At 38.7% G+C, this 12,251-nt stretch overlaps 1 protein-coding gene across 2 annotated transcripts in view; it reads right to left on the bottom strand.

Moving 5' to 3' along the window:
• Positions 1-5,438: 5,438 nt before the first annotated feature.
• Positions 5,439-12,251, bottom strand: part of HECA (HECA ribonucleoprotein granule regulator) — a 45,031-nt gene continuing 38,218 nt past the window's right edge. For both annotated transcript variants that reach the window (XM_086318089.1, XM_086318090.1), the window contains 2 exons: positions 11,633-11,787; positions 5,439-8,853 (listed from right to left, as the gene is read on the bottom strand). In XM_086318089.1, the coding sequence (XP_086174215.1) occupies positions 8,689-8,853; positions 11,633-11,787 (320 nt within the window). In that variant the 3' untranslated portion in view covers positions 5,439-8,688. The remainder of the gene's footprint in view (positions 8,854-11,632; positions 11,788-12,251) is intronic.

The following is a 12,251-nucleotide window of genomic DNA, read 5'->3' as shown; positions in this document are numbered from 1 at the left end:
CCTCCTGACTTCTCTTTAGTGTAATTATTTTGAGACTCACCCACGTTGCACGCATCAATAGTTTGTTCCCTTTTATTGTGGAGTACTCTTCTATAGTATACTGTTTACTGATGGCTCAGTCGGCAAAGAATCTGCCTGCAGTGCAGGTAGACCCGGGTTCGATCCCTGTGTTGGATAGATCCCCTGGAAAAGGAAATGGTAACCCACTCCAGTATCCTTGCCTGGAGAATCCCATGGACATAGGGGCCTGGTGGGCTGCAGTCCATGGGGTCGCAAAGAGTTGGGCGCGACTGAGCGACTAACACTACGCTATTCTATAGCACAGGTAGCCCCCATTTTGTTCATCCACTCTCCTGTCGATGTAGACATTTGTGTTGTTCCTGTTAGGCGCTATTACAAATAAAGCTGCCAGAAACTTCTAAACAAGTCTTTTTGTGGACATGCTTTCATTTCTCTTGGGTAAACACACAGAAGTGGAAAAGCCAGGACACAGAATAGGTATATGTTTAACTTTTTAAGAAACTACTGGCTATTTCCCATCAGCAGCATGTGAGTGTTTTTTATGTCACATTTTTTGCCAGCAATTGGTATTCTTTTTTTTAAAGTCATTCCAATGGGTGTGTAGTGGTATTTCATGATGGTTTTAACTTGCATATCCCTAGTGACTAATGATGTTGCGTATCTTATCATGTGTTTGCCATTTTAATTTTTTTGGCAAAGCGTTCAAGTATTTTGCACTTTTTTTTTTTAAGTGGCTCATTTGTTTTATTACTACATTTTGGAGTTATTCATTATTTTCTGGATCTAAGCCCTTTTCTTCCAGTTTGTGGCTTTTTTTTTTTTTCTCAATGTCTTTTGAAAAGCTCTTAATTTTAATAAAATACAACTTATCTTTTTTAGATTTTACATTTATGATCCACTTTTAGTTAAATTTTTTTAATAAGGTAAGAGTCTTGATCCAAGTTTGGTTTTTCACATATGGTATCAAATTTTCCAGCTCCATTTGTTACATTATCTTCTCTTCACTGAATTCTTTTTATGTCTTTGGCAAAAATTAATTGCCCATCTATGTAAGTGTGGTTTACTTTTGGACTCTATCCTTCCATTGATCAGATTGCCCACGTCTGTGCAGGCTTTCCTGGTAGCTCAGATGGTAAAGAATCTGCCTGCAATGCAGAAGACATGGGTTCAATCCCTGAATCAGGAAGACCCCATGGAGTAGCAAATGGCAACTCACTCTAGTATTCTTGCCTGGAGAAATCCACGGACAGAGGAGCCTGGCGGGCTGCAGTCCATGGGATCCCAAAGAGTCAGACACGACTAAGCGACAATACTTTCACTTTCCCATTTCTGTGCCAACTGTAGCAATCTTTTAACTTTTTTGATTTACCAACCAGCTCATGTCTAGGTTTGTCTAGGGGCTTTTACTGTATTCCTGCAATGTAGGAGACCTGGGTTCAATCCCTGGGTTGGGAAGATCCCCTGGAGAGGGAAATGGCTACCCACTCCAGTATTCTGGCCTGGAGACGTCCATGAACAGAGAAGCCTGGTGGGCTACAACCCATGGGGTTGCAAAGAGTCAGACACAACTGAGCCACCTTCACTTTACTATATTCCAGTGGTTAAGAAAACTGACAGGAAAGGGAAGGCAGAAGAAAGGACAAGATGGGCAGGTAGAAAAAAGATAAAGCAAAGGTATCACAACAGGTAATTAGGACAAAGATTAGAAAAAGCTGACACTTCCAATAATAAAAAGTGGCTTTTTCTCAACTCTGCCATCAACAAAGACCACCCCCCACCTAACAGAACTCGTGTTTTGAAAGGTTATGTCTGTAAAATAAACAGCATTAGATATTAATTAATTTATGTTCTCATATATTATTCATCAAAGGCATATACCATTGTTTCTGAACAGTATGGGATAACCAAGGTTGCTGTAACTCATGCCAAAAATAAACTGACCTTTTAGATATCCTGTGCAGTCTTGCGATAGGTAACATTCTGATCCCCATGAAGTTTTGTGAAATAGTCACAGAAGCCCCTGGGACTGCCACTGTCTCACTCTTGGCCCAAACCACTCTCTTTTGAGAGCCATGGGTTCTTCTGGAGCTTCAGACAAACTCCAGCCCAGGGGCTTCATCTGGCTTTACTTTCTCCGTCAACCACCTGCAGTGTCATCAGAGCCTCAGAAAAATACAGGATTCACTGATGTGATAAAAAATAACAAGAAAGTGTAAGGCATCGATTGCCAATCCATGGTTTTACAATAATTAGGAATGCCACTAATGATTAGCTCAAGAGATAACCCCTACAACCATGAAAAAAATTTCTCTCTCTCAGCACTACAAATAACCAGTGATCAGGTAGAGCAACTCAAAAAAGTCTGAAATACTAGAGCTTCAGACAAAGAGTACTGAAGAGAAACTGAACATGAAACACACCAAGAGCAACTGTTTGAAAACTTAGTCAAAAGGGAAAACCCTGTCCCAGTTGGGGAGACCAAAGCTATCAAATCTGACAGCCATGACATGTTTGAATCCAGAAACATCTTAAAGTCAGATCCCAAGTGAAGAATGACGGATTCTTAATGTAGACTGTTACAATGTCACCCGACACTGAGACACAGCTCTCTTCAAGCAATGACTGATTTTAACAAAAGAACAGCAGTCAACAAATAACACACAAAAAATGAGGGAAAAGACACAATTATTCTGATTTCAAATATTCTTTCTCCTCTTTAGAAGTTAGAAGCGTTCCCGTTTGTTTTCTTCTTTCTAAAAATAGGAGATGTTTTCCCATGTGCTAGTCACCCTCACACAGGGGGCCCAGTGAGCCTCTCAGAATTACTTGCATTTTAGCACCACTGCGCTGAAGTGAGGGCTACTGTACCTGTGAAATCCAGCACCTTGTCAAAGGGCTTCCCCTATGGCTCAGTGGGTGAAGAATCCGCCTGCAATGCAGGAGACATAGGAAACAGGAGTTTGGTCCCTGGGTCAGGAAGATAGGCTGGAGGAGGAAATGGTAACCCACTTCAGTATTCTCAAAAATCCCATGGACAGAGGAGCCTGGCAGGCTACAGTCCATAGGGTTGCAAAGAGTCAGAGGCAACTAAGCACACACATGCCTTGTCAAAACAAATCCAAAGCTCTCTCTCAACTGAAAACAAACTACACACTCACTGATGTCATTTTGAGAAACAGGAGAGGAAATCCTGACTTAATTCCCAGTCAGCCATTAACTGTTCAGACTTATTTACGTAGATTTAAGTTCTCTGGCAGAGAAGGCAATGGCACCTCACTCCAGTACTCTTGCCTGGAAAATCCCATGGATGGAGGAGCCTGGTGGGCTGCCGTCTATGGGGTCGCACAGAGTTGGACACGACTGAAGTGACTTAGCAACAGCAGCAGCAAGTTCTCTGGGCCTCAGTTTATCTTTAAGATGAATGTAACAGTCAATAAGATTGAAACAAACAAATGAAAATAACAAAACAGAGAACAAAACTACTGGTTACCAACAGGGAGAGGGAAGTGGGGAAGGGCATGATAGAAGGGATTAAGAGGTACAAATTACTATGTATAAAATACATAAGCTTTAAGGATATATGGTACAGCACAGGGAATATAGCCAATCTTTTACAATTGTAAATGGAATATAATCTATAAAAACACAGAATCATTATGTTGCACATGTGAAACTAATATTGTAAATCAACCATACTTCAATTAAATGTATGTGTGTGTATGCTCAGTTGTGTCCAAGTCTTTGCAGCCCTAGCCTGCCAGGCTCTTCTGTTCATGGACTTTTCAAGGCAAGAATACTGGAGCAGGTTACCATTTCCTCCTCTAGATCTTCCCCACCCAGAGATCACACCCATGTCTCTTGCACTCCTGCACTGGCAGGCGGATTCTTTACCACTGAGCCACCTGGGAAGCCCACACACATACACACACACACACACACACACACACACACACACACACACACAATGTGAACATGACAAAAAACACAGTCCTCGCTCTAAATTCTGGGATCTCTAATTCTATGACTGTTATAGCTATGAATTTTCTACTTTTAGGCTTACGGGGAATGTAATTAGATAATTCCAAACTTGATTTTAGTTATGATCTAAACTTTCAAACAACTGTATCAGAACTCCTGGCATGATGTCCATCACCAGGAACTGGTGCTATGGGGCCAGATTCCACTTGGATTCCACTTGAATACTGACAAATGTAATCAGTATTTTTACTGAATACCATGAGACAAAGTGCTTTGTTTATTTTTGCTGTCCCTGAGACAATACCAAATTGAGCTTATATGAATTAATTATCACAGTGTCAAAGATTGTCATTAGAATAAAAGTATCCTTTAAAAATACATTATTTCTAGTGTATCTGTATGACACTTTACTATCTTCAAAGATATTTCATATTCATTAGATAAGGTTTATCCCAGGTATAGAGAACTGAAAGAACATAAAAAGAATAAAAGCTCAAGCAAAGCTTTTTTTTCTTCCAAAATTTAACTCTTTACTAGAGAAACAGCCTATAAAATTAGCAAGCTAACTGCTGCTAAATTTAAGTCAAAGCTACATATGCAAGATTTAAAGAAATGGAAACCACTAAGAACAAATAAAATTTTCCTCCATTAAACATAATTCTTAATAATTGATTTAACTTTTTTTCTTTCTACCATAGTAAGAACTATATGTTCCTTACAATTGCAAAGGAATTTTGTTGAAATAAATTACATTATTAGCAATCATGATATCCCAAGTCATTAAGGCTTTGAATAAATAAAATGTATATCTCAGATGTCTGTAGGAAATAATGGTAAAACAAGCTTGGAATCCCCTGGAGACTCTTTCCTCACCCTCCTTTCCACATGTTATTATGTACTCTAATCATTTTGTGGATTTCAATTCTTCAGCTAAGAATAATATGTGAAATGAAGGGAACAAGGAAATTTGAAACATAAGTTAAACTAGATCACAGTGCCTCAAAGTCAGCAAGAAGTTTAACAACTCAGTTTTCATTTTCTTATAACGAAGAAGGATATAATCTAGTCTTTTCATTATGCAAATTGTTGCAGGTCTAGAAACAACAACAACAAACTGTAGAATAGGATTATCTACTCAGTCAGATATAATTCCCTATAACCAGAACAATAATTATGGATCCTCCACATGGAACCAACTCTGTTATACAGAATGCTTATTTTGTTGTAAAGGGAATGTGTATGTGACGCATCACTTTTAAACAGCAAAAAAAGTTCTGAGTTTTTATTAGCTGCAATAGGGACTTTGAAATAGCTACATGAATAGTGACCAAACCATAGGAAAGACTTCTCTATTATCTTTTCTGACCAAACAATCCCACATTCAAAAACCTAAAATCCCAACAGAAAATAAAGTGGCACACTAAAGAGAGAATACAATATTAGTTTCTGAAATTTTATTATTTTTAATACATACATTTCACAAACAGAAACCTGCTACCACCACACAATTCCAAATGTTTCAATTTTATCAACATTCTTTAACTATTTACACTGTCTTCTCTCAACAAAAGTGCAATCCAAGACATCTTGACGAGAAATCTTTACTGACAAGAATGTATTTTTGAGCTGGTGTTAATGATGCCCACCCATTATGTTTTCTTTCAATGATCTGGAATAATAATAAAGTCAACAGGACACAGAGATGAGTTGGGTTAGGCAGCATCCTTTTACAGGAACCAAAACACTGAACAAGAGCACTTTCTCCTCACCTCCTCCCCAACCTCTGATTGCAATGACCCAACAGCTGCTACCATGAGACTAGAGAAGAGCAAACTGGAGTGACTGACCCGAACACAGGAGTAGAGACTGCATGTTAAGCACTGATCTTACAGGACAAAACGAAAGATTTCAGCAAGTTAGTCTGGGTGATCTAACAAGTTACATTAAAAGTTTATCTGTTAGTTTTAGGATTTAAACACCTAGGAATATTCTGTTTGGAGAAAGCTCTTTCTTAATTACAATGGGATAATTCAGCCCACTCCCTAACTTCATGGCCATAGGTGTATCAATTGCTTCAAATGCAACCAGAAAACAGAAGAGAGTGAAGAACTGAGCTAGGCTGAAGAGAAGATGACAATACCATCAGAAATAGTCATCCCACTAAACTAAAGCAGGTAATTTTATTTGTTCAAGGTTTAACTCTTAAAAATAATGATAAAACAAGTTAAAGTATATAAAAATTACCTATAAGTGGGTTCATGTCTTTGAACACTATTAGAAAAACAGAAAATGGACCTCTTGGATGACTAATAATCTTTAACATCTGAACCTCAACCAAAATAATCATCTTTTGTGGTATATTCCAATTCCTATCAAGGTACTCAGAGCAAAGTACTTCTAGAAAGTATGATGAAAATATTAAGGTCAGCAGATTCCAAAATAAAATTTATTCTTCACATGGTTGCGTACTCAATTATATTTTATTCTCAAATCTGCCAAATTTTCCATTTTAGACAAGAATGCAATGCCATAAAGGCATAGCAATTTAGCACCCACAGAATCCTAACAGAACCATCAAAATAAAGGCCACAAGCAAATTTTACTCAACTACAGTGAAACCTCCTCATACTTATTTCTCCAAAAGTAGACAACAACATAAGGGGAAAATACTGAATGCATCTACACTTGCAATAGTTTTAGGCTGAGGGGCATGTAGGTGATCTACGTGTAAGCTTTTAAGCTTCAGAACAATAATACAAGCAGGTTTCTCTTTAGAAATTTAGGTGGGTTTAAGAACAGCATTACAAATATTTTACTACTCATCTGAAATTCAGAAATAAAATCCAATGGTACGCTGAAGACAAGAGAAACTCCTCAAGTTTTTTATACCTGGTACATGACAGAGAATCAATAGGGAAACAGCTGATTCAGTTACAGTTTTATGTATCAAAGACAGATTTGCAAGGGCTATGTCCTATAGACCTCTTTTCCTTGCATCAAACACTGTCAGGCTAATAACAACTTGCTGTGTCTTATGAGCATTGAGCATTTCCCCCCACTGTGAAATATTCTTCAGATCATCAAATATCAAACTATATGCAAACTAGATGTGGTCAGCCAAATTATCATCATCCAAACCGAAAGACGAAGAGTATTAGTCAAACTCTCACAGTCAGCTGTGTTTTTTCAAACAAAACATTGAATATTCCATGTAGCAGAACTGAAACTCACTTGCAATGATGCATAAACACTTCTGAGAGGAAAAACAACTGTGTTTTCTTGGAGGTGAGAGGGGGAAATGATATAAACTAAGTAATAGAATATATCCACATAACCCCAAATTTAGTTATCCATAAAAGGATATTCTCAGCATCCTTATAACACATATGTGTATTATAGCTAAAATTACCAAATTCATTTTTTGAGAAATCATATTCCAATTCCAGTTTTATAAAGATAAGGGGTGTCAGTCTATTTAAATCAGGAAACTCTAATAAACAGAGGCTGTATTTTAGAAAGCTCAATGCTCTGACTAACAAAATTCTATAAATTACCATCTTTTTCAACAGTGGTAAGGTATCATGGAGATCTTTAGAATAATCTATGCTCAAACATATTGTTATGCATTTTAATTGGTGATCTTCCAAAATGAAACACTTTAAAAAGAAATACTAAAATTATTCTTTTCCTCAAAGCTTCACAAATAATTTTTTTCCATTCCTTCTGAAGGTCAAATCTTTGATTTTGGAAACTCAGCACTAACAGAGTAAAATGCAGCCATAAGCAGTTTGGGGGGAAGCTAAGTGTGGCAATGACTGCTTGTGAAACTTACCAGTTAGGGTCTGTGGCTGTGAGAAGAATCTGACATCAAATGACACTTCGACAGTATAAACCTATATAAATCAGTACCGCCCAAATCAGGTTATTCATGGAATTCTCCTTACAAGCTTGTTTGACCAACCTCAAAGATACAATTCAAATGACAGCGTTCTGCCCTTTTGCCCTCTGAGTCAGTATGCATCATTTCCAAATTCTTTTAGCATATTCTCTTTGTTACGGGTCAGTTTTACCTAAAAATATGTGCGACACCCATTGTTTTCATATGTCTTATAATTTGGATATTATTTTCAGTATGAAAACTGGCTGCTAGAATACAACAGGGATAGAATCAGGGCTCATGTCCACTTCCCAGTGATCTGTCGGTGAAGGGAAGTGGCAGGTCAGTGTGTGCTGCAGAATGCCAAACCAAAGAGGACAAACACACCATCAGCTCTCCAGGCACAGGTTACATTCACTTGTCACATGTTTTTCCCAAGGCCCAGAGAAGACTTAAAAGTGGATCTTTAGACAGTTAACATTTTCTTCCCAACTCCTTCCATGCTCTCAGTTTATGACCATGTAATCCTTTTCCTAAATTCACCCCATCCTCCCCACCACCCTAAAAGCTGCCTGAGAGACTCTTAGTGATAGCGAACCGTTCCCCCAAGCTCACAGGAGTACCTGGCTGGGTGCTGGTCATGACCACAGACTAACACATGGGAGTCAAGAGAGGGCAAGGGGCAGGCACAAGTACACAAAGGAACTCTCCTTTCAATTAGAAAAGAAATGAATGTCACAGAAGGCTTCCCTAGAAAAGATATGTAACAAAGTAATATCAATAAAATAGCTATTACTAAAGCAAAGCTTTCATCAATAAGCTTCAAGAACTTTGAAGGAGGAAAATGGCTTCACGAAATGGTAGTCCAGGTTGCCACAGTGTGGACACTGCTGGACGTTGCTGTACTCGGAGAAGTACTGCATGCCAATCCGCACGTCGATCACCGGCTTCCCACAGTGCTTACAGTTCAGACGGGCCTGCGGGGGGAGCACAAGATGCCGTGAGCCACACTACCCCTCTGCACCCCCAGCATTGTCAAACCACACTCAAGACTGCTTACCTGGGAAACTGATCAAGAGTTTAATAAAGCATCCCTTTATTACCCCAAACAGAGTGGGCAGAGCATCAGATAAGCATGAGATATACATGCAAATATTTACCCATCAGCCTAAAAGATTAACGATTCTTCATGTCTCTCCTGATGCGCAGCACTGCTTGTAATTACTCTACAGATGGGAAGAAAATTCTCGACCTGTACTGCCTAAACTTCTCCAGTAAAACTCCTAACAATCGAAAATCTCTTCCCTGTGGGTTTTAATAAGTGGCTGAAACCAACCTCTCTCATCCAAACCTGCATGAAATTTCTTTGAAGATTGTTTTTGAGTTTATTTCTTAAATGTATATACATTTTTCATTCTACACCTAACTACACTTCTGCTTTCTTTGAGGTAAAAATAAAATTTCCCTCAAATACTCTAGTAAAATTGAGGATCTGGAAATAAGGGCCATGTTTACGCTGAGGCTTCTGGAACCTACAAGAACACTGTGCCTTCATTCATGCCCTGGCCTCCCTCTAGCAGCACCAGACCTAAGCTTTCAGCAATAGGTCCAAGGACTTCAGTGAATAATAGGAAATTATAAAGTACAGCAGGCTCTCAATTTAGATGCATTCTAAAACCACTTCATCCTCAAAACGCTCCCATAAGTAGGTAGTAGTATATCAATTTTAGATGATCATACTGAAGCACATGGTGATAAAGCAGAAGGGCTGAGATCTGAACCCCAGTAGCTTACCCAGAGCCTACCCTCTTAGTCATTACAGTCTACCTGAGATAAACTCCCTTTTAACTGACTAATCTCTCTGAACAGTATTAAAAGTGAAATTCTAAGCACACCTCTCTCTTTAACCACTCTCTTTAACCTGTTACTCGTTTCTAATAATGAATTCCTGCTTATTTCGGCCTTAAAGTCTTCCTGAAGACACTCCTTGATGCCTTTGTAGCATCTAACATTTGTACCTTTCTCAGTGAATATAGTTAATTGATTTTTTTTTTTTTAAGTCAAAAAATTGATTTTTTTTTTTTAAGTCCACTCCAGTAAGAGGCAAGAAAAAAAAAAAGTGTCTGGGATTAAACTGTTTTAAGGAAGAAATATATGGTGAGTAACAACAGGCTGGGTGTGGCATGATACCACTCTGCTTTTCTCCCTGAAGATAAGACAGCAATCCCAGGGCCTCTCAGTGGTGAAGTAGAAAGAGCACCAGGCTGGCAGTGACAGAGGATTGTGGTCATGCTGATACGTGTGGGAAGACCTGGGGAAAAAGTTCTAATTGTTCAGGCCTCCACAGCATGTGAAAAATAGAGAGTCCTTTCCAGTGCTAGCACTCTTACGAGTTATAGGCCCACACATTCTTTCACTTCCCTATTTCTTTAAAAGGTAACCCTCTGGTGTGTGTGGGAGAGAACTCTTCCTTTTGTTTCTCTCATCTCAAGAGCAGGTAGCAAGGTATACTGGGTATTATAAAACGCTAAAGGTATTATAAAACTCTTAGTAAAACACAATGATATCTCATTTACAAGACTAAGTTTTAAAATGGAAATGTGGTCTGTATATGAGAATAGCATAAAAGGACTCAATTATATCTAGAATCAAATGACAGGCTACGAATGACCATTCAGGGCTCTCACGACTACATTTCTCTTCTAAGATCAGTAGTACAGACACAGAAAGGCTGAAATACCAACCCCACCAACCTCTTCATTCAACCAATACAGCTTATCTTCTGAATAAATTGCTAATGGTAAGGATGTTCTCTTTATAAAAATCAAATCATAATGCTAAAGATAAAAAACTATTAATAAACTACTGAAATGTTTATCAGGTGTTTATATTCAAGGCTTAGACACTTAAGACAAAAGGAAAATAATCTCTCCAGCCTGTAAATATCAAGGAATTATATAAAAAGCCTTTTCTTTTCCAAAGCACTTGGAAACAAATCAAGATATTTCCAAGGATTTTGTCTTCTGTTTCTATGGACTTATTTAATGCATTTTCACGTGTTAATACTTTCCTCTTTTCCTCATGACAGCTAAATTTCAGATGCTTTCTTAGCATCAGAATATGCCTCCCCTTAGCAGAGCTTTAAGGATTACAAATCTTTCAAGTCAGCCTCAGACACATACCATGGCAGGCAGATCCTATATAAATTGCACTGTCCCACACAAAGGAAACAAAAAGAAAATCCTGTCTAGGAGAGGAAGTGAGACTTTCTTCTTTCCTTTTAAATGACAACTTTTTCTTACATCTAAAGCTTTAAAAACTCTAAGTAAATAAGAAGAAAACTAAAGGAACCATTGAACATCCCATCCCACCATCCAGAGACAATCTCTGGTAACAGGCTAGCAGAGTCCTTTTCATGTTCACTTTTTACAAATGAAAGTGTGCTATTCTGCCATTTAAGACGTGCTTTTTTTGACTTAAAAGACTTAAACTATTTCCCACAGAATTATACATTATCCTGCAAGATCCCGTTTAACGACTGCCAAGTATTCCAGGAACAGCCGCACCATGCTGTAGTTAATCAACCGTCACTGCCGGACTCCTGGGAGGCCCTTGGCCACTCCTTCCTGTGGCACGTTCTCCACACCCTCCCACCTGCTCCAGCATCACCCCAGGGCCGCCCCTGGCTCTTCCATATTTACTTGGGGACATAAGCCTGAGGTCCCCCACTGCTTGCTCTGCGGGGTCAACACCAACCTGACAGCACGGAGAGGCGGCCAGGATGTCGTAGGTGTACATGGTGCCCAGCTGGTGCCAGCTGCCGTCCCACCGCGACTTACACTTGATGCAGATGATCTTGTGAACACCTTCCAGGCAGTCCACGCATACCGCATACAGGTGCATGAGCCTCCCTGTGCACAGAAAACACAAGGCTGAGAGCGGCTGGCAAAGAAGCCACCTTTGGTCACCAAAGGGGATTAAAACAATTGCTTATTTATCAGTTATAAGCCAACACTTTTTCATCTGAACAAATATAAAAAGCAAAATAGATGATACATATCATATATCCCCAAGTTGTCCTTTTAGAATAATGACTCACCACTACTATTCAACATAGGTTTGAAAGTTTTGGCCACAGCAATCAGAGCAGAAAAAGAAATAAAAGGAATCCAAATTGGAAAAGAAGAAGTAAAACTCTCACTGTTTGCAGATGACATGATCCTCTATATAGAAAACCCTAAAGACTCCACCAGAAAATTACTAGAGCTAATCAATGAATATAGTAAAGTTGCAAGATATAAAATCAACACACAGAAATCCCTTGCATTCCTACACACTAATAATGAGAAAATAGAAAGAGAAATTAAGGAAACAA

The sequence above is a fragment of the Bos grunniens genome, chromosome 9 (assembly GCF_055505025.1).
Source record: "Bos grunniens cultivar Pamir isolate PY7600 chromosome 9, Bosgru_T2T1.0, whole genome shotgun sequence".
Classification (NCBI taxonomy): Eukaryota; Metazoa; Chordata; class Mammalia; order Artiodactyla; family Bovidae; genus Bos; species Bos grunniens.
The sequence above is the reverse complement of the archived record's forward strand: the minus strand, read 5'-3'. Positions and strand labels throughout refer to the sequence as shown.